The following is a 21,993-nucleotide window of genomic DNA, read 5'->3' as shown; positions in this document are numbered from 1 at the left end:
TAGTCTACTGAATGGATCTTTTTGTGGATTATGGTCTTATTAAATTGACAAATAAGTTAATTCATAGGAAAAGGGCTGCTAAATTTGTTCTCAAAAGCAGTCTCTGCAGGTCTAAGAGTCCCAGTTAACCAGATGATAAGCATGATTGGAATTTGACTTAATTCATTTGTGGCCTTGTTACTGGTCACTGAAATATGCATATGTAAATAGATGATCCATTGGTCTAGTCCTCATTTTGGATGAAATAAGGATTCCAGGTTGAACATGACATTATGATGGAAACCCTCTCACATTTCAGTGAGGTGTTCAAAAGAGAAATTAAAATTATATTATATATTTTTAATATGACAGACACTATACAATGTGGTAAAAATAACATTATCATATTCTCTCAATAGTTCTGTGAGACCTAGTCCCCATTCAAAATAAGATGAGAAAATTGAAGCTCAGGAGGAGTAAAGAAATTTTCTTGGGGTCACACATCTAATAGGTGACATAGTGAGGAGTTGAATCCAGGGCCAATTCGTTCCAAAGTGCATGCTTTTTTCCAATACATATTTTTGCCTTGTGGCATAAGCATTGGGTTAGTAGTTTTTAAGAGATATAAGATAGAAAGCCATCATTTCTTGATATTAATACAAGCCTATCTCTAAATGCTAAAAGCACAAAGGAAACTTCCCACTGAATAGAAAATTCAAATTTTCCAATTAAAGGGCTCTTTTAGTAACTAATAAATGGAGAAATAAGAACTTCCCCGAATATGAATCTTTTATTATGAGATTTACTTATAGTACCTTTCCTCCAAATAACCCAGAACATGTTTAATTTCAGAATTGAAACACCTGTTTGGCTAATGAGTTCATTACCTGTCCTTGATTTTAGAACATGTCTATGGATCACATTAGAGGAACTCGTGGAGTAGGTCAGTGGAATATGCCAGAGGTACCTATGTCAGAAAATAGAGATTGTTACAGACTAAATGAATGGCCCTTTTACTGTTCACACTGTTAGACTCGGATAGGCTGTAAAAGGCACCTAATGGCCCATCTTTCACACCTTCAGTGGCCTTATAAATTTTACAGGCTAAGACTTGCAGATCCTTGAGTATGCAAAAATTCTTCCATATGATTATATGTATACCTAGTTGAGCTCTGTCACAATTATCTGTGCCACCGCTGTCCAAATCTCATACCACAAATTCTGCTGATTGTTTTCTTCTAAGCAAGAGAAAAAAAAATCCAATCTTCCTTTCATATTTCCAAAAACTCTGGCGGCCTGATATTAATTCAAATAACCAAAGAAAACTTCAAGAAAAGCCTCAAGAGATAAAGATCTGACCTCAGTATGATTTCCACTTATCTTTTTGTTCAACAAAGCCACCCACACCCAACGCCTGCACTGGTAAGTAACTGTAAGTGGTCACCAAAGCCACAGTCTAGGATCTGTAGATCAGCCAAGTCCAGGGAGCAGAAAAGCAGAATGGATTGGAAGAAAAGACCGATTTCAATGGTACTCTGGTTACTTTTCAAATGTTATTTACTACAGTAAATAACAGAAATCAGCTAGTGTTTTTTTGACTTGCTAACAGGTTCTAGAATTCATTTCTTCTATCACACCAAGCCATATTAGCTATAGTAATCATGCACATGTAAAATGATGTGCTTGAAAATACCAACAGGTATAAAACAGAAAGAGGAATAACTGAGAATGTACCTATTGGTCTTCAGTAAAATATAAAGCAATGAAAGAAACAGCATATGCTGACTTTATCTAGCTAAATGTCAGAAGAGATAATCAACCTGCCAACCCGTAAAGTACCGATAATTAACAAAGCAACTGAAAAATTTATACAAAAAGGTAAAAATGGACACATAGATATTGCCAAGATTTAACAGAATGATCTGGATTGATCTTGGCTCCAGAAGGAAAGGAATTTTTTCCCAATAAACATAGCTGGGAGTGTAAAAGAGGGAGAGTAGCATTTCATGAGTTTGGATAGGCATGACTTGGACAGTAAGAATTTTATAAGAATCATCTAAATACTGCCTCGGTATTACAATGATGTGTTTTGTAATAGATCATCATTGTAATAGATATTTGTTATCCTGGCCCATCCACACCATTGAACTCCATCGTGACATTCTGATAAATTACAAAAGCGTGAATCCCGCCTTCCCAGTAACGAATCAAACATTAAATTTTCCAGGCTGTGGGGGCGCCTGGGTGGCTCAGTCGTTAAGCGTCTGCCTTCGGCTCAGGTCATGATTCCAGAGTCCTGGGATCGAGCCCCACGTCGGGCTCCCTGCTCGGCCGGGAGCCTGCTTCTCCCTCTCCCCCTCCCCCTGCTTGTGTTCCCCTCTCTCGCTGTGTCTCTCTCTGTCAAATAAATAAAATCTTTAAAAAAAAAAATTTTTTTTTTCCAGGCTGTGTTGTCAAGATATAAATTGTTTTAAGCTCTTTGAGGTTCAGACTTCAGAAGGGCACACAGAAAAATGAAATGATGTGTACACAGAGAAGTGGCATAACAGTTGCTGTTGGATTGGAAACAGGCAACTGACCAAATAGAAAAGAAAAACAATATATTCTCTGTGTTAAAGACCCTGAATTTGCTTCTGATTCTCAGAAAACTTCTACAATTGTTGTTAGACAGATAACATCCCTAGAAAAAGAAATAACAATCGTAAGAGCCAGTACAGATGCACTTGTATTATTTCATTTAAAATTGTCCTCCTTCATCTCATGGATAGAACTAATAGATCAGAGAAATGTGGACAGTGTTGTGTTTCTTGATTTTAGTAACGCCTTGAACGCGTCTTCTTAGGATAGGCTGGTGAACGAGATGATAGTACGGTTCATTGGATTTACTTTCATTATTACCATGACACATCATATGTTTTAAGACATCCCGTTTATAGTCAGTTACTGAAAAACAAAAGGCCACAAGAGGTTTAATTCACAGGATTCACAGGAAGGTAACTCACTGCCTAGGGGATATATTCTCTCTTCTGATAAGACGGGTAGCTGTCCTAACACTTTCTAGGTATGCGCTAGTCACACAACTATGAGGCCCCAGAAATCGAGGATGGAAAAGAGTAGGACATATTTCAAGAGAAATATAAACTGACCGCGCTCTGCATCAGAGCTGAGCGGCTGCTGCGGAATTACTAAGAGCAGAGCTGCGCGGCAAGGCCGTCGGGGCCCGCCCGAAGCTCCTTAAGTCTGTTGTCAAGGCTCGCTAGCTCGGGCCTCTGATTCCCGTGTAGAAAGAGCATCCACCACGTTGCCAGAGAAACTGAAAGAAAGCTAATGGAACAAGGAGCAAGCTGAGATGAAGTGACCCAGGCGAAGAGAAGAAAAGCAGCCACCTCTCCTGCAGGGCCCTCCATTCAGGGTCCTCTTTGAAAACACCGCTCAGGAAGCGCTCCTGCTGCAGCCTGAGGGAACGCCCTTCTCGTGTAACCACCACCAGGGCGATTCCTTTCTGCTGAGTCCACGTCGTCATCATCTCCTTGACCTCCACGTTTTCCCCCAGGAAGGCGAGCTGAAATGACAAGTGACTTTGGTGACTCGAGACAGAGGAGAGCAGAAACGCAGATCTCCTTGGATGCCAGAAACCAGGCTTGAGGAGGAAGAGGGGAGGCTTCCCGCTGTCACCTAGGGGCTGGAACGGGAGCAGGGCTGCCCCAGCGCAGCTCTCTGCAAGTTAACTGAAGGAGGGATGTGTGCGGCAGCTAGAGGGTTAACATGTGGTGGCAAAGTCCCAGAGGAAGGCCTTGCTTGAGCCTGGAGCCTCCCCCCTGCTCCATTTAAAAAACAAAACAAAACAAAACACAAAAAAACAAAACAGGAAAAACAAAAACCCACCTCTCCATTCTAAGAACAGTGGAGTGGAGGTGTTTAGGAGAGAAATGTCTATCTTTAGGGGAGCGTTAAATATTCCAAAAGAACTATATCAATACATGTCTATTGAATGGAGAACAAAACCTCTAGCTTCCTAGCTTCTGTTATGGATTTCTGACCACTGGATTATGCTGAATCTTCCTTTAAAAACTACAATTTATGGGATTACCGTGACTCTATTTAAAAAGAGTTCCCCTTTTCTTTCATGGTGACTTTTCTTTCTTCTCTACTAAAGTGGTCCACTAACTTCCCAGAAGTAAACAAAAAGATGGGACCTCAAGAAAACCATTCACTATATTTCCAAACCTAACATACTTGCTTTGGCATCTTTCTGAGCCTGGAGGATGCCAATGCATCCTCTAACCACGCAGAGGAATTCTGAGCTGAGATATTTTTAGCTAGCAGTGGGGTTGTGGGAAAGCTGAATTATAACAACAAAAATATAGTAGTAACAGCATCATCCCCCTAAATGGCCTGAACATTCCTTTTTCAGTCAACTTTGTTTCAAGGAAAATTGTGGAACTCTCTTCCTTTCCAGTTATTTAAAGGGACAGTTGATGGGGCACCTGGGTGGCTCAGTCAGTTAAATGTCCAACTCTTGGTTTCAGCTCAGGTCATGATCTCTTGGGTCAGGGGATCGGATGGAGCCCCACGTCAGGCTCCCCCCTGAATGGGGAGCCTGCTTGAAGATTCTCTCCCTCTGCCCCTCCCCCCACTCTAGCACTCTCTCTCTCTAATAAATAAATAAATCTTTAAAAAAATAAAGAGACAGTTAGGCTCATCTACATACTCACTTTGGGTATGTGATGCCCCAGACCTCTTCTACTCTATAAGTTTCTTTATACTTACTGTATTGCTTGTCATCTTGGAATCAGAATAACAAAATTCACCAGATGTAAAATCACCTAGACAGCTCTATAAAACAAGAATGGAAGAACACCACCATTTGGGTACTGATAGTTGGCTAAACATGCATATTAGACATGAATGTAGACATTTAATAGCTGTATGAAAATTTAATTGATCCAGACATGGTATGGAGCACAGCAATTCATGAAAATGGAAAAAAAAAAAAAAAGCATCTCTGTAGTGACCATAGGAAATCCACAAACTTACTTACATACATAAAACAAAAAGTAATTTTTGTGGATTTCCTATAGTCACTGCAAAGATGCCTTTTTTTTGCCTTTTTTTTTCATTTTCATGAATTGCTATGCTCCTTACCATGTCTGTCTAGATCAATTAAATTTATATATGTGTGTATACATATATATACACGCATATATTTCAAGTTTTCTAAAGAAGTACAATGTAGTAGAATAACTGTTTTAAAAATTAGTTTGTTGAATTTTTCTTTCATTTCTTCTCTTTCCTCTGGGAAAGGTCCTACTTTATTCTTTTATTGGGCATCCTACTCATGCCCCTGTTTAGCATTTAGGCAACTGTGTCTAGTACTAACCTTCTCCTACTGTATCACAAATCCCTTGATTGGGGAGAGGGAATGCCTTTGCTTACCTGGGCATTCCCAATGACTACCACAGTAGCATATAAAGAGAATAATAACTTTTGAATTCAGAATTAAAATGAGACCTAAGCAAATCAACCACTTGTCAATCAACCCTTAAATAACTAAGACTTAATGCTTAAGGGGAACTATAAATGGAAAAATAACACACTTTTCAAGGCTCTCAAATGCTTTTAAATGATTTTATGAAAAATAACAACAAAGAATTCCTCTAATTCCCAATTTGCTATTGACATGTATTAGAAATGATGTTACATGACACAGTGCTGAGTAAGATATTTACAGGAATTTATCATTTTCATACCACAGTTTCAGTTGGCATCAGAAAGTGGTCAACTAGGGCGCCTGGGTGGCTCAGTTGGTTAAGCGACTGCCTTCGGCTCAGGTCATGATCCTGGAGTCCCGGGATCGAGTCCCGCATCGGGCTTCCTGCTCGGCAGGGAGCCTGCTTCTCCCTCTGACCCTCCCCCCTCTCATGTGCTCTCTATCTCTCTCATTCTCTCTGTCTCAAATAAATAAATAAAATCTTTTTTTTTTTAATAAATAAAATCTTTAAAAAAAAAAAAAAAAGAAAGTGGTCAACTAGACCTGAGGACCTTTAGGGAAAGGTTAGATGGGAGACTTTCCTGATAACTAGGAAGAAGCTGTGATGTAATTAAGAAAATAAATACTGAACTTGGAATCAGAAGGTAGATCTCAAGTACTGGTTCCATCATGGCATGGTGTATATATAACCTTGGCGCCAATCTCTCCCTCAGTATTATTTTTCCCACCTATAAAATGGGGCAAGAATGCCTACCTTCTTCTTGAGATAGCTAATAAGCATGATATGACAAAAATTAACATAGGAATATTCACAGTTGGCCTAAAAGAATCCTGCAATTGTTGGCCAAATTTCTCCTTTAATATCCCCCCAATACCCACTATGCACACCAAAGACAGATTGTTCCTTGTTGAAGAAAGGCAAGGTTAATGTCTACACACACACACACACACACACACACACACACACACAAAGCAAATGAGAGGGGGAAAGTGAGGGATGAGAGAGAAAAGCAATGTGAGGCTTGTTGAGAAGTTTAGGAGGACTCTGGAGAGAGAGCATCTAGATTGTCAGCAGGAGGTGATGGAAACGGATAAAGAGCACTTATATAGGTTGTATTAAGGACTGTGTATTTCAGTCCCTTTTATGATTTTCAAGAAATGTGAACAAAAGATTTGAGCTATGTTGAAAAAATGTTTAATGACTTTGACTACAAAATCACACATAAATTATTAGACCACGAGGGTTCAGACTTTATAAGAGCATTAAAAAAATCAAATGAGATAATGCACTTGAAATATCATTTTAAACTATTACGTGCTATGTAAATATTGAACAATATTATGACTGTCCCCGGGCCATAAGTGCTTATAAGGAAGAGAGGACCCCTTCTGTCTACAATGGCTTAGGGTTTGTCTACCTGTATGAGCCCTGCCAGTCCAATAATTCTGTGAAAGATTATTTTACTCACAGTTGAAAATTTAAGAATATTTTAATAATTATTAGAATCCTCTGAGTTGACTGCATGTTTTCTTTGTTTTACCTATTATACTACATGAATCCCAATGACAAAGAGACCAAGAGTTCCCTAATTAACAATTAATTGTTTATTAATCACAATGCTAGGTGCTGTGGCATTAAAAAAAAGAATAGATATGATTCTTGTTCTTAAGCAAATTTTATTAGTCTCACCATTGTTATTACTGAACCATTATAAACTAATAAAAGAGAATGTCACTGTGTAGAACAGATTCATAAATGCGCTTCTAGGTATTGAGCAGAAAGGCAAAACACTGAGGGGTGGAGTAGTCTGTAAGGAGGAGGTAAAATCTCAGCTAGAACTCAAAAGATGGATGGCAAGAAAAAAAGTGCATTTCAGGTAGCAAGAGCCCTCAAAACAAAAACGTGATGACATAAGGATTGAGTAGGATTTCTTCCTCTGAGGGAGAAGATGTGTCTCATGCAATGGAGAATAGCTGCTGGGCAATAAAGTTGAGAAGGTAGAGTTCAACCTTAAAATTTGGGCAGGGAAGATTAGATATTCATGGCAGGAATTACAAAGTCATTAAAGATTTTGGAAAATGGGGAGATAAAAGTATCAGTTTAACTATAGAAGGGAACCAAAGAGAAGGAGACCAGATATCAGAGGCCTGTGACTATCCCATGATGGGTGGCATCCTGGTTTAGTGTGGTGCCAGAGGGAAAAGGAACATGTTGCCTTCTATGGACCCTGGCAGTGTAGAAAGTGGAAGAGATATTGGTTGGCTGACAGTACAACTATTTATAAACCTTCACAATTAGCCTGTTACATTTTAGGCTCAACAACAGTTTCTGTTACCCAGTATATGACTTACATTTGACAGACTGCTCCACAAATCATCATTTTTAGCATTTCCATAACTGAACCTCTTTAAGTAGTAAATAATTCCTTTGTGGAATTTCTCCTCATTCAGAAAATCCTTGAGCATATTCAAAATACAAGCTCCCTTAAAAAATAAAGAAAGAAAGACAACAAACAAAAAAAGAAGATAAAGAAAAAGGTTGTATGATTTGTTTTTAAAGGAAGCTTAAATCTTATGGAACATGCGTAATGTCTGAAAAATGAACATCAAATACAAGAAACATAGAACAAGTGGTGGTAACCTGCAACCAATTAAGTTCAACTGCTGATCTTACAAGCCTTGTTATATTTCTCCTGAAAGCAGAGCTCCCACCTGCCCACAGCAGTTACTACCTTGTTATAGGAAACTGCATCAAACATTTCCGCTATCTGAGTAGGAGTTTCTGCTTGATTGGAGATAGGACGGGATGAATTTAACGAATCTTTTTTAATTACTGCAAAACACACATCCAAAAAAGCATCATCCTAAAGAGGGAAAAAATTTTTTTCACTTTCAGTTTGAAACTTTCAAAGCAAAAGAAAACACAGTAGGCTTAGGAAGATATTCGTAGAAGTAGTCAAACAATATTTCTTACAATTGATTGTAAGTTTCTTTCCCCATCTATATTCCCCTGCCACCCATTCTCTACTTCATAAAGGTATAAATCCAACATTCCTTCAGACATTGTTTGAATGTTTACCATGTACCAGGCCCTTGGATAGAGAAAAAAAATGGTTCCCATTTAGTGAACATTTGCTATGTGCCAGGACCTTACATCTATCATCTGTGATCCTGTCAACACCCTGCAAAGTAGATGCATTATGTGCACTTTAGAAGTGAGAATATATGAAGCTTTGGGATTACACCATGGATTCAACACATAGCAAATATGAAGATCCTGACTCTGAATCCATGTCTGTCTGTACCATACTGGACCAAATGCCTACCCCAAAGAGCTAAGTAACCATTACAAACCACCTTGATAGGTAGTGTTTAGACTCTTTATGCCTAAAGAAAAAGACGTGTTTGAAAAAAATCTTTTCATACATTTTGGGGAAGTGAATAGGCCTTTTGAAAATTCTAGAGGAGCATGCCCCAGTTATGCTTAATTTTCAGGTGACATGCCAAGAACTCTCCACAGGATCTCTAGCTATGGGCACCATTTTGTCCTATATCATTGTATATGGACAGCGATTTTCTTTTCTCTCACCTCACATACACAGCTGTATATTTGTGCTATTTGAGCTCTCTGTCCATAGATTTTTGGGTGAGAGATTTATGTTATGGGCTGAATTGTGTATGTGGTATGACATACAAAATTGTAAACTTACAGATTGTAGCTCTGGATATGTGGCATTAACAGAGATGAGTTCCATGTATGTTGCAAAACCTTCATTGAGCCAAATATCATTCCACCACTCCATTGTAACCAGGTTGCCAAACCACTAGGAAGCAAAGACTCAATGTTATTAGAAATTAAACAAATATTGGGGCACCTGGGTGGCTCAGTTGGTTGAACATGGGACTTGTGATTGCAGCTCAGGTCAAAATCTCAGAGTTGTGAGTTGGGGCCCCACATTCTGCTCTGCTCTGCACTCATCGGGGAGTCTGTTTGAGATTTTCTCTCTTCCTCTGCCCTTCCTCCCAGCTCTTGCACATGCGCACTCTCTCTCTCTCTCTCTCTTAAATAAATAAATAAATCTTAAGAAAAGAAATTAAACAAACATAAAAAATTATTAACTGTAGCAAAAAATACAATGGATGCTAACTTCCTTCTTTCAGTGGTTAAGGCCTTTCCACTCTCTGTTACCTTTTTTTCTCTGTACAACTTCCTTCTACTGATTTCTTTGCCTTCTCTTCTCACCACCACATTTTTGCTTCTTTTTTTACTTTTCTTTCTTTTGTGTCCTTGTAGTCCCCAACTCTCCAACTTCCATTTTACTCTCCCAACATTTCCTAGCTATTAGATTTAATATTAAGGAAGAAAATAAAACCTTTTATGGGGTAAGTACAATCTCACCTTGTCCTTGATTTATGGTGATGGTCTTAGGAGAAATATAAACCAAAATATCTTCGGTGAGTTCACTTCTTTATATTAAGTAGCAGGTATTTAAGAGAATCATAAGAATTCTAGGACTCTGATTGCTACATAGTATTACTGATGAGGGAATTTAGTTGTTAACTTTTGCTCTGACTTCCTTCCAGGGATTAACCTGGACACTGAAGTGAATAAAGTTCTGAGATTTTAAATATACATAAATAAAATTAACAGGATGCAAAAGGAAATCTAAATAGCAATTTACCTTTGACCTATATTTGATCTGTAACACTGGTTTTAAGCATTACTACTTTTTCATGTACTTTTGTATATTATTTAGCCTATATGCCCAATATTATCCATCTAATTTATCTGTTTCAGGGTTGCAATCTCCAGAGGGATGGGAAATTAAACAAAAAGACTCTAAGATTCAAAAGAGACTTCTTATAGTTATAGCTAGATGTGTAGCTTCTAGCAACTGTTTAAGCTCTATTTCTTTTCTGACAACCCTCAGATCATTTTACAAGCGGGCACCAATCTTCCTGAGGGCATCTGTGAGAAAGGATGGGAGGTGTTTCCTTATTTTGAGAAGTGATGAATACGAAAAATACAAGTTGAGCTAATTTTGGTAACTTCACCAGTTAGTAAGAGTGGTTTATTCATTCATTCAATAAATATCTATTGAGAATCTACTACATTCCTGGCAACATGCCATATGTTAGAAATATAAAGATATATATAATACAGCCTCTGCCCCAATTCAAATGATGGACGTCAACTGATAGATAAATGCAATAAAACATTATGGTGCTATGATCAATGCCTGCACAAAGGATAGAGAGGATTCCAGGAGTTAAAAATAAGTTCTTCTGGGAAAGTGCGTAAGTTAGTTAAGAAAGGATTAGTTTCTTGAGTCTTGCAAAGGGCCCTCAGGTATGTTGGGAATAGTGTGTGCTCTAGGCAGATTAAGTAGCAGGAGCAAAAGCACAGGGGAGCAACACAGCCTGGCACATTCAGAAATGGCAGACAGTCTAGGATAGCTAAAGCTTACGGTGTTGGTAAGAGATGAGGCTGGGGAGGTGGAGAAGGGCTTCATCTTGGGTACTTGGTATGGCATGCTATGGACTCCTGACCCACTCAGTTGGCATTGGGAGTCTTTGTTGGAGTAAATGGTCGTATTGAGATCAATGGGGGAGACAAAATAGTCAAGACAAAAATTCCACTTCTGCCGGCTGCTTCAGCCCCAGACTCTGCATCTCCATGAAAGAGAAGCTATAAAAGGAGGGCCAGAGGAGTCTCAGAGGTAGAGTTCTCCAACATTTTCCCTATAAACATTCAGTAGAAAGATTAGAAATCCCCAGATTCAGTCAAGTGCTTTAGAGCTACCAGTGACTAGTGATCAAAAGCCCTGAAATGAGCCAGTGGGGAGATTCTAAACCAGAGGAAGCCACACATATGTTCTTCGAGTACAGTGCTGAGCATGGTTCCTGTGTAATTGGGCACTTAGTTCACTGCTTAAATAAAATCCAACTTACTATTATAATAATGATAAGGGATAAAGTTAAAAATGAAAAATAAGATATTACTAGCTTCTAGTAAATACAATAAAATGATATTTGTCTACGTGGTGAAAGAGAATTTCTGGGGCCCTTAACAATTCACTGTGTTACTAGGGATTTTCAGAAATGAAATAGAGTGGAAATAGTCTATGATATCTACAGAGTTAGTTTTACAGTACCATATTTGCATCTAATACAGTGTGATAGATAGGCCTTGGAAATCTTAGCCTGCAGGAAATGATAGCAGTAGCAGAGATCATTGCTGCCATCACCAATAACTCACACTTATTGAGTGTGACAGGCACAGACACTTATCTGTAATTCTTCACAGCAGTTTCAAGAAGGAGGAACTATTATTAATTTAATTTTATAGATGAAGACATTAAAGTTTAGAGAGTTAGGTAATGTGTCTAGGGTCAGCAGCCCATAAGTACTTGGACTTGAAGTACTCGCTATGGCCATATAATGACATGTTCCAACTGAAGGGAGATTGATTATGCCCTAGACTAGGGAGTATACAGAGAAATATTTTTTAATAGAAATCTTTCCTTGTATGGTTTCCAATTCTGTGCCCTATCCATCTGCATAATCCATACCTTTCTTACTAAAATACATCAGAAGGCTTTGCCTTGAAGAGTTTTAGAGGATACAGTGGCCACTTCTCTTGTGATAAAACTCCTGTCTAGAGATTGTGATCTAGAGATTGAGATCTCTGCTACTTGACATACTGTGCTTGGTTTGATAGTCTCCAAGGTCCCCCCTAAGGGTAAGAGGATATAATTTTATGTTGTTTCAGGAAGCCCACTGGTGACCTGTACAATGCCTTTTTGGATTGATTCTAAGAGAATGTCATGACAGTCAGGTACCTGGTGTGCTAGTTCATGGGCTATGACTTTGGTGACCCATAGTTGATCAGAAGCAGAAGAAGTCTTAGTATCAAAGAGCAGTGATGTCTCTTCATATGTGATGAGGCCCCAATTTTCCATGGCTCCAGACTCAAAGTCAGGAATGGCAATTAGATCTAAGAAATAAGAACAACCATATTTGATCATTATGGCTTGTGCACCAGAAAAGGGATTTGCTTCCCCCCAAATACATTGTGATCCTTTCATGTATAAGCAGACTTTCTGAAAAGGTCAAGACTATTGTAACATTGACGTGGGGTCTTGTAGTTGCACTGAAAATAATCAGCACCCATTATTAAGCAGCACTAATTCTATCAATACACTTTTGGTTGTAGCTGAAGTAACCTGCTGATATTTAACCATTTGTTTCTAAATGTGCTAAACTCAACAAATACCTTGGGTGCATTAGTGCTAAGAAAATGATTTCTTTAAAAACACTCATATTGTATTTTATATTAATACTACTCAAAAGCATTGAAAAGTATCAAATAACTTCTAGTATGTTTGAGATTCATCAAAACATATAATGAACTCATTTCTATAAAAAAGAGAACAATATAGGATTTTAATTTCAGGAAAACATCTTTTAGGAGCAATCTCTATTGTCAATGTTTCAATTAATATTTAAAGAATGTATGGCCTCTATTATGAGCAAGTAGAGGAAAAGGCAGTAGAGGAAAAAAGCTGTGGGCATCAATTATTTCTGACCTCAATTTCCTTTTCAACATTGATATTTTCTCTACCTCTTAACAAAGTCTTGAGGGGAAAAAAGTGAAATTTAATTATCTTTAAGCAACTCAGGTATACTGTATATTAATTTAGAATATATCTGTGTGTGTGTGTGTGTATGTATACCATTTGCCATTGATGTCATGCAAGTTAGAAAATTCCTGGCTAATATTTAATCTCGGAATTTTTACTTTTTACTCTGCTAGGCCATTTTGGAAAAAGTACTGTTTGATTAAAAAGAAAAGTAATTTTTTTAAGTTGAAATGAACCAAGTCACTTGGCTTACGATTACATTGTCTGGAATTAATACTGGTTAATTCTAGTGGATAAAAACAAATACTTAATAAGACAATCGAAAGTAAATTAGCACTAATAAAGATTAGTATTCATTAGTACTTCAAATGTGGGAATAATTCCTTTTGTAAATTGCAGTGATGATTTTATATAAGTTGGATAATTTCCCATAGTCATTAGAGATACTTATATCTGGTTTAATTTTTCTTAAACTGCACCCTTCTTTTCAGTTTTTAAAAATACATTTCATAGGGGCACCTGGGTGGCTCAGTCAGTTAAGCGTCTGCCTTCAGCTCTGGTCATGATCCCAGGGTCCTGGGATTGAACCCCGTGTCATGTCGGCTCCTTGCTCAGCAGGGAGTCTGCTGCCCCCTTCCTCTCTCCCTCCCTGCCTCTCCCTGTTTGTGCCCGCACATGCTCTCTCTCTCTCTCTCAAATAAATAAAATCTTAAAAAAAAAATACATTTCATATGATCTTCAAGGTTGCATTGTTCAAGAGCAACGTAAGATTGTTGATGGTTATTAGATCTTTCCTTGACTTTTGACATAGAGGACAATGGATTATGGTAAATTTAGCATATCTATACTAAAAAGCATATAGAATCTGCACTATAATAAAGCACTGAGACTTAGGAACTATAAGAATAAGCCCCTGGATAAGTCTTTCGATGGTCTCTTATACCTCCTCTAAGGAAAAATGGCACAGATGTTGGGGGTAAAGAGGAGCAAAGACATGATAGGGAGTATGTTTTAATGTCCCCAAGGGAAAAAAAAGTTGGTCACTGTCAGAAATTCTAAAAACCAATCTACATATGTTATGAAACCTAAGTCATGGTTTAATGTGTTCTGCAACATTATTAAAATCATAACTTTTATTTTTTAAGATAGAAAATTAAAACCAAGATAGACTGTGTGTATCTTCCTATGTAAAGATCTACTACTATCACATCAAATCATCTATTTCCTCCAAGTCTTCTTTTATTTTTAAATCTGTGCCACATTCTTATCTTCCAACTTCAAATGCACTATAAACAGAGGGACAATTTTCAGCCATTTACGTAAGTCTTCGGCAAATGTTATAAAAGATTGCTGGTCTTGTATAAATATGGCATAGAAACAAGTTGTATGCTCTGGAAAATTCATCCAATTAAATCTAACATGCGATGCAGCTATTTTAATGTGAACCTGATAAAAGAATAAAATGATCCACACTACTCAGACTTCTCATAAATACTTTCTTTTCTACACTCAAGAACCATCTCTGAGGTACAAATTATTGCTTCTTGGGCTAACTGAACCTCTTCAGTACTCATTTAAATCACATATAAAGACAAAAAAAAAAAATCAAAGCAAGGTCTATAAGCAAAAATAAATACAATGACATGGAATTTGAACCTACCCAGTTTGGGGAGTGGATAGTTGATATCAAAGTAATTTTCATAAAAATCAAGTAGCTTTAATGATGCTTCCAAAGCATAATGTGTTTGACTCCATTTATCTGGGGATGCATAGACGGACACCTGGAAATGTTGATCAGAAGAAGTGGTCTTTGAATGTCACAAATCCTTGGCACAATTCCATTCCTAACAACCCTCACTCAAAGAAAGGTAGACTACATTTTTCAAGAAATTACTGTAATACAATTAAGCATGTTTTTGATGGGGATAAGATGTTCCATAAAGTATTAAACAAAAATCAGTCTTAAAAATTATAAACAACCCTGTGTCTCTTGTTATAACCCATTCCCTAGGTGCTAATCTGTAAATTTCAAGCTATATGAATCCACTGTATCATGAGAGCCCACTTGAGCTCATCACTATTATGCATTCTAGCACTTGAGGGCCAGTCTTCCAGAATTGTGTTCACCAGCACAAGTCAGATAAAACATAGGAGTATGAGTTGGAAAGCCTTCAAAATTTATTGGATCTACCTTCTCGTCTAGTTGACTTTAAACTCAAAAATCCCCCAATATGTTCCTTTACTCTCCCACAAGTATATAACACTGAATGGAAAAAGATAAAATTACATTCCACTTTTATTGGGTTTCAAGTATGGTGCTACTTTCATTTTATGATCTGCTTTCATGCTCTGAATTACCTGAAGTTCCTCAGAACTTTTATAGGAAGCATATATTAATAGTTACCATTTTTTGATGGCTTATCAGGCACAGTGCTAAATATGTACATGTGAAATCTAATTGAATCCTCTCAACAACCTTATGAAAAGATGGAAACACATGGGAATTAAGTAACTTGCTCCAAGTCAGAGCTGGGATGTGAAACCCAGGAAGCTGACTGGAATATGCCCTCCTGAAGTTAAGTACCATCAGGCCTTTCATATGTCTGTTATCTATGCAGACTCTGGGTGCAGAGCTGCTGTGTTATGTATCTAGATGCATTACTCATAACATATATCTACATATCTGTAAGTATAATATGTATATAAATTGAAATAGCTATTTTATAACTGTTTTTCATGAGCATTATTTTAGGGTTCTTTGAATGTTTGTATGTCTATATTTGGTTCTTCAGGGTAAGGAGATGATGATGATGTCCCTACTGATATTTGCAAAACTCTGTAAGCTACCCATTGGGTATTGTAAATTTTTTCAAATAATGAAGACTCTAAAAAGTATGAAGTACCTCTCATTGAGGGAAAAAAGTTATAGAAAACAATTGGAAACAATGTGAATGTCCTAAAATAAGATGCTGATTAAAATTTCTTTTGGTACTTCCATGCAGTCTAACACTAAGCAATTATTAACATAATATTATAGGAAATTCCATAAAATGTAATAAAAATATTATAGAAAAATTCAACGGCATTCAGTTCTTATGGCATATTATGGTGAATATAGAGTTAAATAATCTTAAAGATTATTTTGTAAAAGGTATACACAGTTATTGTATACACTCTCATATACTGACATACATACAGAAAATACTTGAAAACTTACACTAATATTATCAGTAATTATATCTTGATGGTGGGATTTATGAGTAATTTATTTTATTTTTTGTCTATTTTGTGAAATAAGCATGATACTTTGATAACAAGAAAAAAAAAGTGTAAGAAAATAAAAGCTTGTTGCTCTCAGGACAGTGTATAAAATTAGAACCCAGTCTTACCTTGACGCCTGAGGAGCTGGTGCCACTCACAGAGTTGAAATCACAAACTATATAAGCTACAAGGTATGTACTCATTTTTACCGTAGTTTCAAAATGATCTTCTAAGAGGCCTCCTTCAAGTTCAATTGTCTTAACCTACAGGAAGGGAAAAAAATAGTATTTGTAAATTGGAATATTTTACAACAATGCCTATGATTTAAGTTGGTGAAGGTCCTGACACTTTGAAGGCCACTTGATGACATTAGAGGAGATCAATGGCCTGTCATAATATTCTGTGACCTCTCCTCCCTTTTTTTCTTTTACCCCTAGACTTCCTCTAAGACATCATGTACCACCTGTGAGATCCCAAAATGATGCCAAATCTTATTTTGTTGCTTGAAAGCATAAAAATATTTTAGATATTTCTACTTTCTTGAAATGCAGTAATCTCCAACACTGGCATAAATTCAAGTTCTGCACTTGTAAGCAAAAATATCAAAGAATGTCTCCTTTCCCTTTGTTTGTTATATAATAGATCTCTGTTGCAGAAGGAAATGGGACACAAAACTGTGTGAGATAATTTTCATTATCTTTTAGTCCTCTTTTTATTTATGTGTGAGGTAGGTGTTATTTCACAGGTGAGGAAAGAGAGTCTCAGAAATGTTAACTGAACTGCCCAAGATCACGTGGCTAGTTCCACAGGAAGACCAAGATGTGGATGTGACCGTGTGACTCCAGAGACATTGCTCATTCTTTCACTCGCTGTGTGACAGCTTGAGTCATAGTCTTATTTTATCTTTGCTTCATCGATTCAGCAATGAAAGCAGGCAGGCCAAGGAGGTCATTAGTAATTTAAGCTTCTGCCTATCTACGGAAGAAGTAAGAAGTTTTAAGCCTACAGACTGGTCAGCCACATCTATCAAATTCACTGAGTAATTACCAAATTTTATCTTTATTTGCTCAGGATAGCTTGTCCCAGAGATGGTTTCCACCATGGTACAATGCCCCAAAATACTGAATGGATACAGATCCAGTAATCTGAAAATACCACTTTCTTCAAATTGGTAACAACTCTATAGACTAGCTTTCCCCTCCCAACATCCCTTTCAAGGCATCAGGCTTCAACAGCACTAACCAGGGATTGTCAGGCATGTTTTATCTGTTTGGATAAGATTGCAGTTTGCCTTGGCAAGAGAAAATAGCTTGAAGTATTACCAGAAACTGTCTAGCCTACTTAAATGACAAATGTTTGTGCTATTTAATTCTACAGTATTTGATTCTAGAGAATTCTATAAAAAAATGAGGTCCTAAGTTTTAATAAAGTAGAAGACACTGACCAATACTTTGAGAAAGGTAGCAGTATATATAGGACTGCGCCTTACATATATATATCCTACAAGTTAACTCTGTAGAACAACAATCTCTTTTTTAGGGATCTGATTCAACCAGAATTCTATGAGCACATACTTCTACCAGAGGCAAGGATTATGGTAGAGGCCAGGGAGAGGGCATTTTGACTGTAGTCTTATGACCAAACTCAGTAAAAAACCAGTTAGTCAAGTGTGTTAGAGGAGAGAGGGGAGGAGGAGGAAGGCTGTGGGACACTGGGGGGACGAGAGTCTCTGACACTAGACACTGGTGGCAGGAGTGGTTAGGAGACGGTTGGGGTTCCCTCTGATTTCTCTCCCCCGCTGCCCCCCCCCCCCCATGAAGATGTAGCACACGGAGGCTGAGTTTTATTCTGGAACCTGGAGCGAACCATGTAGATTAACATTGCCTTAAATGGAAGTGCATGGAGTGTTAGTGTACGGTCTTCCAGGATGATGATGTAATCTCCAAGTACAGAACACTTGTTGCTAGACAAGGATTTAGCTGTTTCTCAATATTGGCCGGACTTTCCTTACATAGCAAGTATCGCCAGCAGGTGTGTGTTCCTTTAAGAAATGAAGGGGACAAAAAAATGTCCCAAAGATATGCTGCCTTCCCTAGTACTTGTCTGGCTACCTCACTTCCCTTAAATCTTGTATTAACTGAGCAGACTGAGAACTTAGTATGTGTTGTTTCTCACCAATCCATAGCCCAGCTTAATTGTTGCAGCGATTGTCCAGAGAGTAAGATTGTAGCATGACTTCAATTGTCCTTTTTTGGTCAACCACAAAATCCTGGATTGGGCATGTCAGTGAGAAGCAGACAGTGGAGCCAGTATTTGCTGGAAAGGTATGATCCGGAGAACTGGACAAGTCAGTTGAGGCAATGCAAATATTCAAGGATTGTATAAAATATTTTTTAAATATGCACTAATTTGTCTTAAATATGAGAAGTTGCTGGAGATTTCTAAGATAAAAAAAATTCTGGGGTAACTGGGTGGCTCAGGTGGTTAAGCGTCTGCCTTCAGCTCAGGTCATGATCCCAGGGTCCTGGGATTGAGCCCTGCATTGGGCTCCCTGCTCAGCGGAGAGCCTGCTTCTCCCTCTCCCTCTCCCACTCCCCCTGCTTGTGTTCCTTCTCTCGCTGTCTCTCTCTCTGTCAAATAAATAAATAAAAATCTTAAAAAAAATTTAAATTCTAATATAATGAAACCACAATTATGTTTGTATCACATTTTAATGAAAAGGCTTTAAAATAATTATATCTTTATTTTACCCTCCATGATTATTCATATGAAAAATGACATTAATATAAAGCTGCTGGGAAAGAGACTGAACTGCCCTTAAATGAACATACAGTTAGAAAGCAGACTTGAAGTTCAAGTAGAGGATCATTTTTACCCGGAAATGAGTAGGCTAATTGAATTGCTGTCTGGGTGATCAAGGAAAAACTAGGGTATGTGTCACGTGGAGTATTGTCACTTTTCCCGCTGATCTGCTCTGCCAATATATCAGAGCAAATACCTTTACCAGCATGAAACAGAAATCTAGGGAAATTCAGTGTCTCGTGTTATCGACTCATTTCTCTCCTTCAACCACAGAGGCTGGTCACTGTGGAAGGCAGAGAGAAAAATGGGGTAGGGCCCCTTGCTGGCTTATGATGGCCCAGCTGCTTTCTGGGATGCTCATTTTGCTGAAGCACGATCAGAAGAGCCTCTATTTTTGTCTCACTTTCCAAGTGGCAATTGGGAAATATTTTATATTTTGTCCAACATCACAAATGGCAAGGACATCATTAGTGAGGAAATATCAAATGAGGCCCGCAGTCAGTGGTATCTTTCAGAGTCTCTGAATTTTGAGTGCAAATAAAGGGTTCAAATGTCTCTTTCAGTTAAAAAAGTGTATAACTATCATAGATGATTTTCACAGATAATTTTAAGAATTACCCATGGAACTTAAAAAAAAGGGGGGGACTTCTAAGTTTCATCAGAGACCACTAGAGCAGAATTTCCAAGGTGGAGCCCAAGCAGGGTTCTCTAGATCCTTCCCACTCTACATGTGGAGTCTGGACCAGCCGCAGTGGTATCACCCGAGAGCTTGTTAAAAAGGCAGAACTTTGATCTTCACTGGTGCCAAGCCGAATCAGAATCTAAATTTTAACAAGATCCTCAGATGATTCATCTCAACATTAAAGTTTGAGAAGTGCTGCTCTGTGTGGTTTTGAATTTCATCATTGGCCAAGTAACACAGAATGAAAAAGAACATTGTTTCCATATGAATACAAATCAAATATAAATCACGGTTTTTTTTTTAAACTTCTGGTATAACAATGCCCCAACCAGAATGATGTTAAAATCTAGAAGGATTGGGGTTATTATATAATATGTAGATGGAGAAAACAAATTAATGGCTTAAATATTGAAAACAAGAAATGTTAAAAAAAAAAAAATACAACAAAGACCAAAGCTCAACTTGAGAATGATTCCCCTGAAGTTTCTGCAAGTGACAATACCTTTGGCATGTTGGAGAGTGCAATGTGTCCACTTTCTCTTCTTATCTTGATGGAAAAGTTGGCTTTAAACAATGGTTCATCAAAGCAAGGGAAAGCCATCCGGGCTTCAGTTGGCTCAAAATCTGTTACTGCAATTATTCTGTGAAATGAAGAAACCACCGGCCAGAATTTCACAAGTGAAATCAAGAAAAGAAATGAACTATACCTTCAGAACACAGCTTATCAAACCTGGAGGTGATATATTTGACTTCTCAGACTTCTCAAACTATAATCTTAGTGAATCTAGGATGTCTTTTTAAATAAAACAAGGGTAAAATTTTGTTTAGTACCTGCCAGTCATGAATAATGCACAGTGCTGGGCACTCTGCTTCTATGACCTCTTTCATATTCATAGTAGGCAAGGATATTGAGACTCAGAAAATCTGAGTAACCTTACCAGGTTCCTTAGCTACTAAATGAGATAGGTATGCCCAGTCAATTTGATGCCAAAACTGACTCGGATATTAGTAGTTAAGTACCATCTCTCAGGAGGGGGCTTCAGTTGGAGATTTGAATACTTGTGAATGTGAGTGATGTCTTAGGTTGTGTTCTCAGAAAGCAGACCCTGTTTTATTAAAAACATGCCTCCAGGAGATGTTAAGGAGGTAGGGAAAGAGTGAAGAAGCAGGATAGGATAGAAGAAAAAGCCAGGCTGGATCCAGCTTCAGTCTGATATCTGGGGAGCTCTGGAATGGAAATTATACCTTTAAGTTTTCCCCTGAGCTAGGATTTCATATTTTGTACATCCTGGGGGACCTAACTCCCAGGAACTTCTAGCTTTCTCTGCTTGCCAGCCAAGTAGCTCCAGTCCTGAGACTATAATAGGTACATAGACATTCTGACAAATCTCTATACCCCATCACCTTGATAATGCCTGAAATTGTATAATTACAGATTTATTCTTTGGACTTAAAGCTTCAATTAAGAAACAAACCTGGAGTGCAGACTTTTATTGGAGAAGGAGGGGAGAATAAAAAATCTCTAGAGTCAGATAAAGGGTGGGAAGGGCCAGGAGGGAAAAAAAAAACAGAAGGGACTGCCAGGCTAATTTTGTCAATTTACTTTGCTTTTATAATATAGATTGGAAAATGAGGCTGGGGATTGGGATGATTTGATTTGCTTGGAACTTCAGGCCTTATTTGGATTTGGTAGCAGCTACTAGAAGTATAAAGGAATTCCACATACCTGGAATAACTTTTCACAAATGTGAAATTTTGTTTATAGTAAGTCTACAGTAGGAAAGTAAAAAAATTAATATTTTTTTCTGCTACTTGCACAATTAATTTTAGCTCTGCATGTAAAGTAGTGACTTCTTGCTTCTCAAAGAGCTATTGTTGACTGGATTATTTTTATATTTTAGGTTAAGGTGTGTGTGTGTGTGTGTGTGTGTGTGTGTGTGTGTGTGTGTGAGAGAGAGAGAGAGAGAGGGAGGAAGAGAAAGAGAGAAAGAGATCCATGAGTCTATTGACACTGTGCTGCGAATCATCCTATGTGTTAGATCTACTGTGTAACTGAGGATGAAGAGAGCTACTTAATCACAAGAAGAGTCAGAAATAGCCTGAAGTTAGTTATGGGAGACATGTTGAAAAGTCCT

The 21,993-nt window shown here is 37.8% G+C and overlaps 1 protein-coding gene across 2 annotated transcripts in view; it reads right to left on the bottom strand.

Moving 5' to 3' along the window:
- Positions 1 to 21,993, bottom strand: part of ERAP2 (endoplasmic reticulum aminopeptidase 2) — a 42,506-nt gene that overhangs the window by 14,467 nt on the left and 6,046 nt on the right. For both annotated transcript variants that reach the window (XM_035014931.1, XM_035014934.1), the window contains exons 3-12: positions 20,361 to 20,499; positions 16,503 to 16,637; positions 14,774 to 14,894; positions 12,313 to 12,467; positions 9,181 to 9,294; positions 8,203 to 8,334; positions 7,823 to 7,954; positions 4,750 to 4,815; positions 3,366 to 3,541; positions 867 to 946 (exon numbers count right to left, since the gene is read on the bottom strand). In XM_035014931.1, the coding sequence (XP_034870822.1) occupies positions 867 to 946; positions 3,366 to 3,541; positions 4,750 to 4,815; positions 7,823 to 7,954; positions 8,203 to 8,334; positions 9,181 to 9,294; positions 12,313 to 12,467; positions 14,774 to 14,894; positions 16,503 to 16,637; positions 20,361 to 20,499 (1,250 nt within the window). The remainder of the gene's footprint in view (positions 1 to 866; positions 947 to 3,365; positions 3,542 to 4,749; positions 4,816 to 7,822; positions 7,955 to 8,202; positions 8,335 to 9,180; positions 9,295 to 12,312; positions 12,468 to 14,773; positions 14,895 to 16,502; positions 16,638 to 20,360; positions 20,500 to 21,993) is intronic.

This window comes from Mirounga leonina, unplaced genomic scaffold (genome assembly GCF_011800145.1).
Source record: "Mirounga leonina isolate KUSES-001 unplaced genomic scaffold, KU_Mleo_1.0 Mir_168, whole genome shotgun sequence".
NCBI lineage: Eukaryota > Metazoa > Chordata > Mammalia > Carnivora > Phocidae > Mirounga > Mirounga leonina.
Note: the sequence above shows the minus strand (reverse complement) of the source record. Positions and strands in the feature narration are given on the sequence as shown.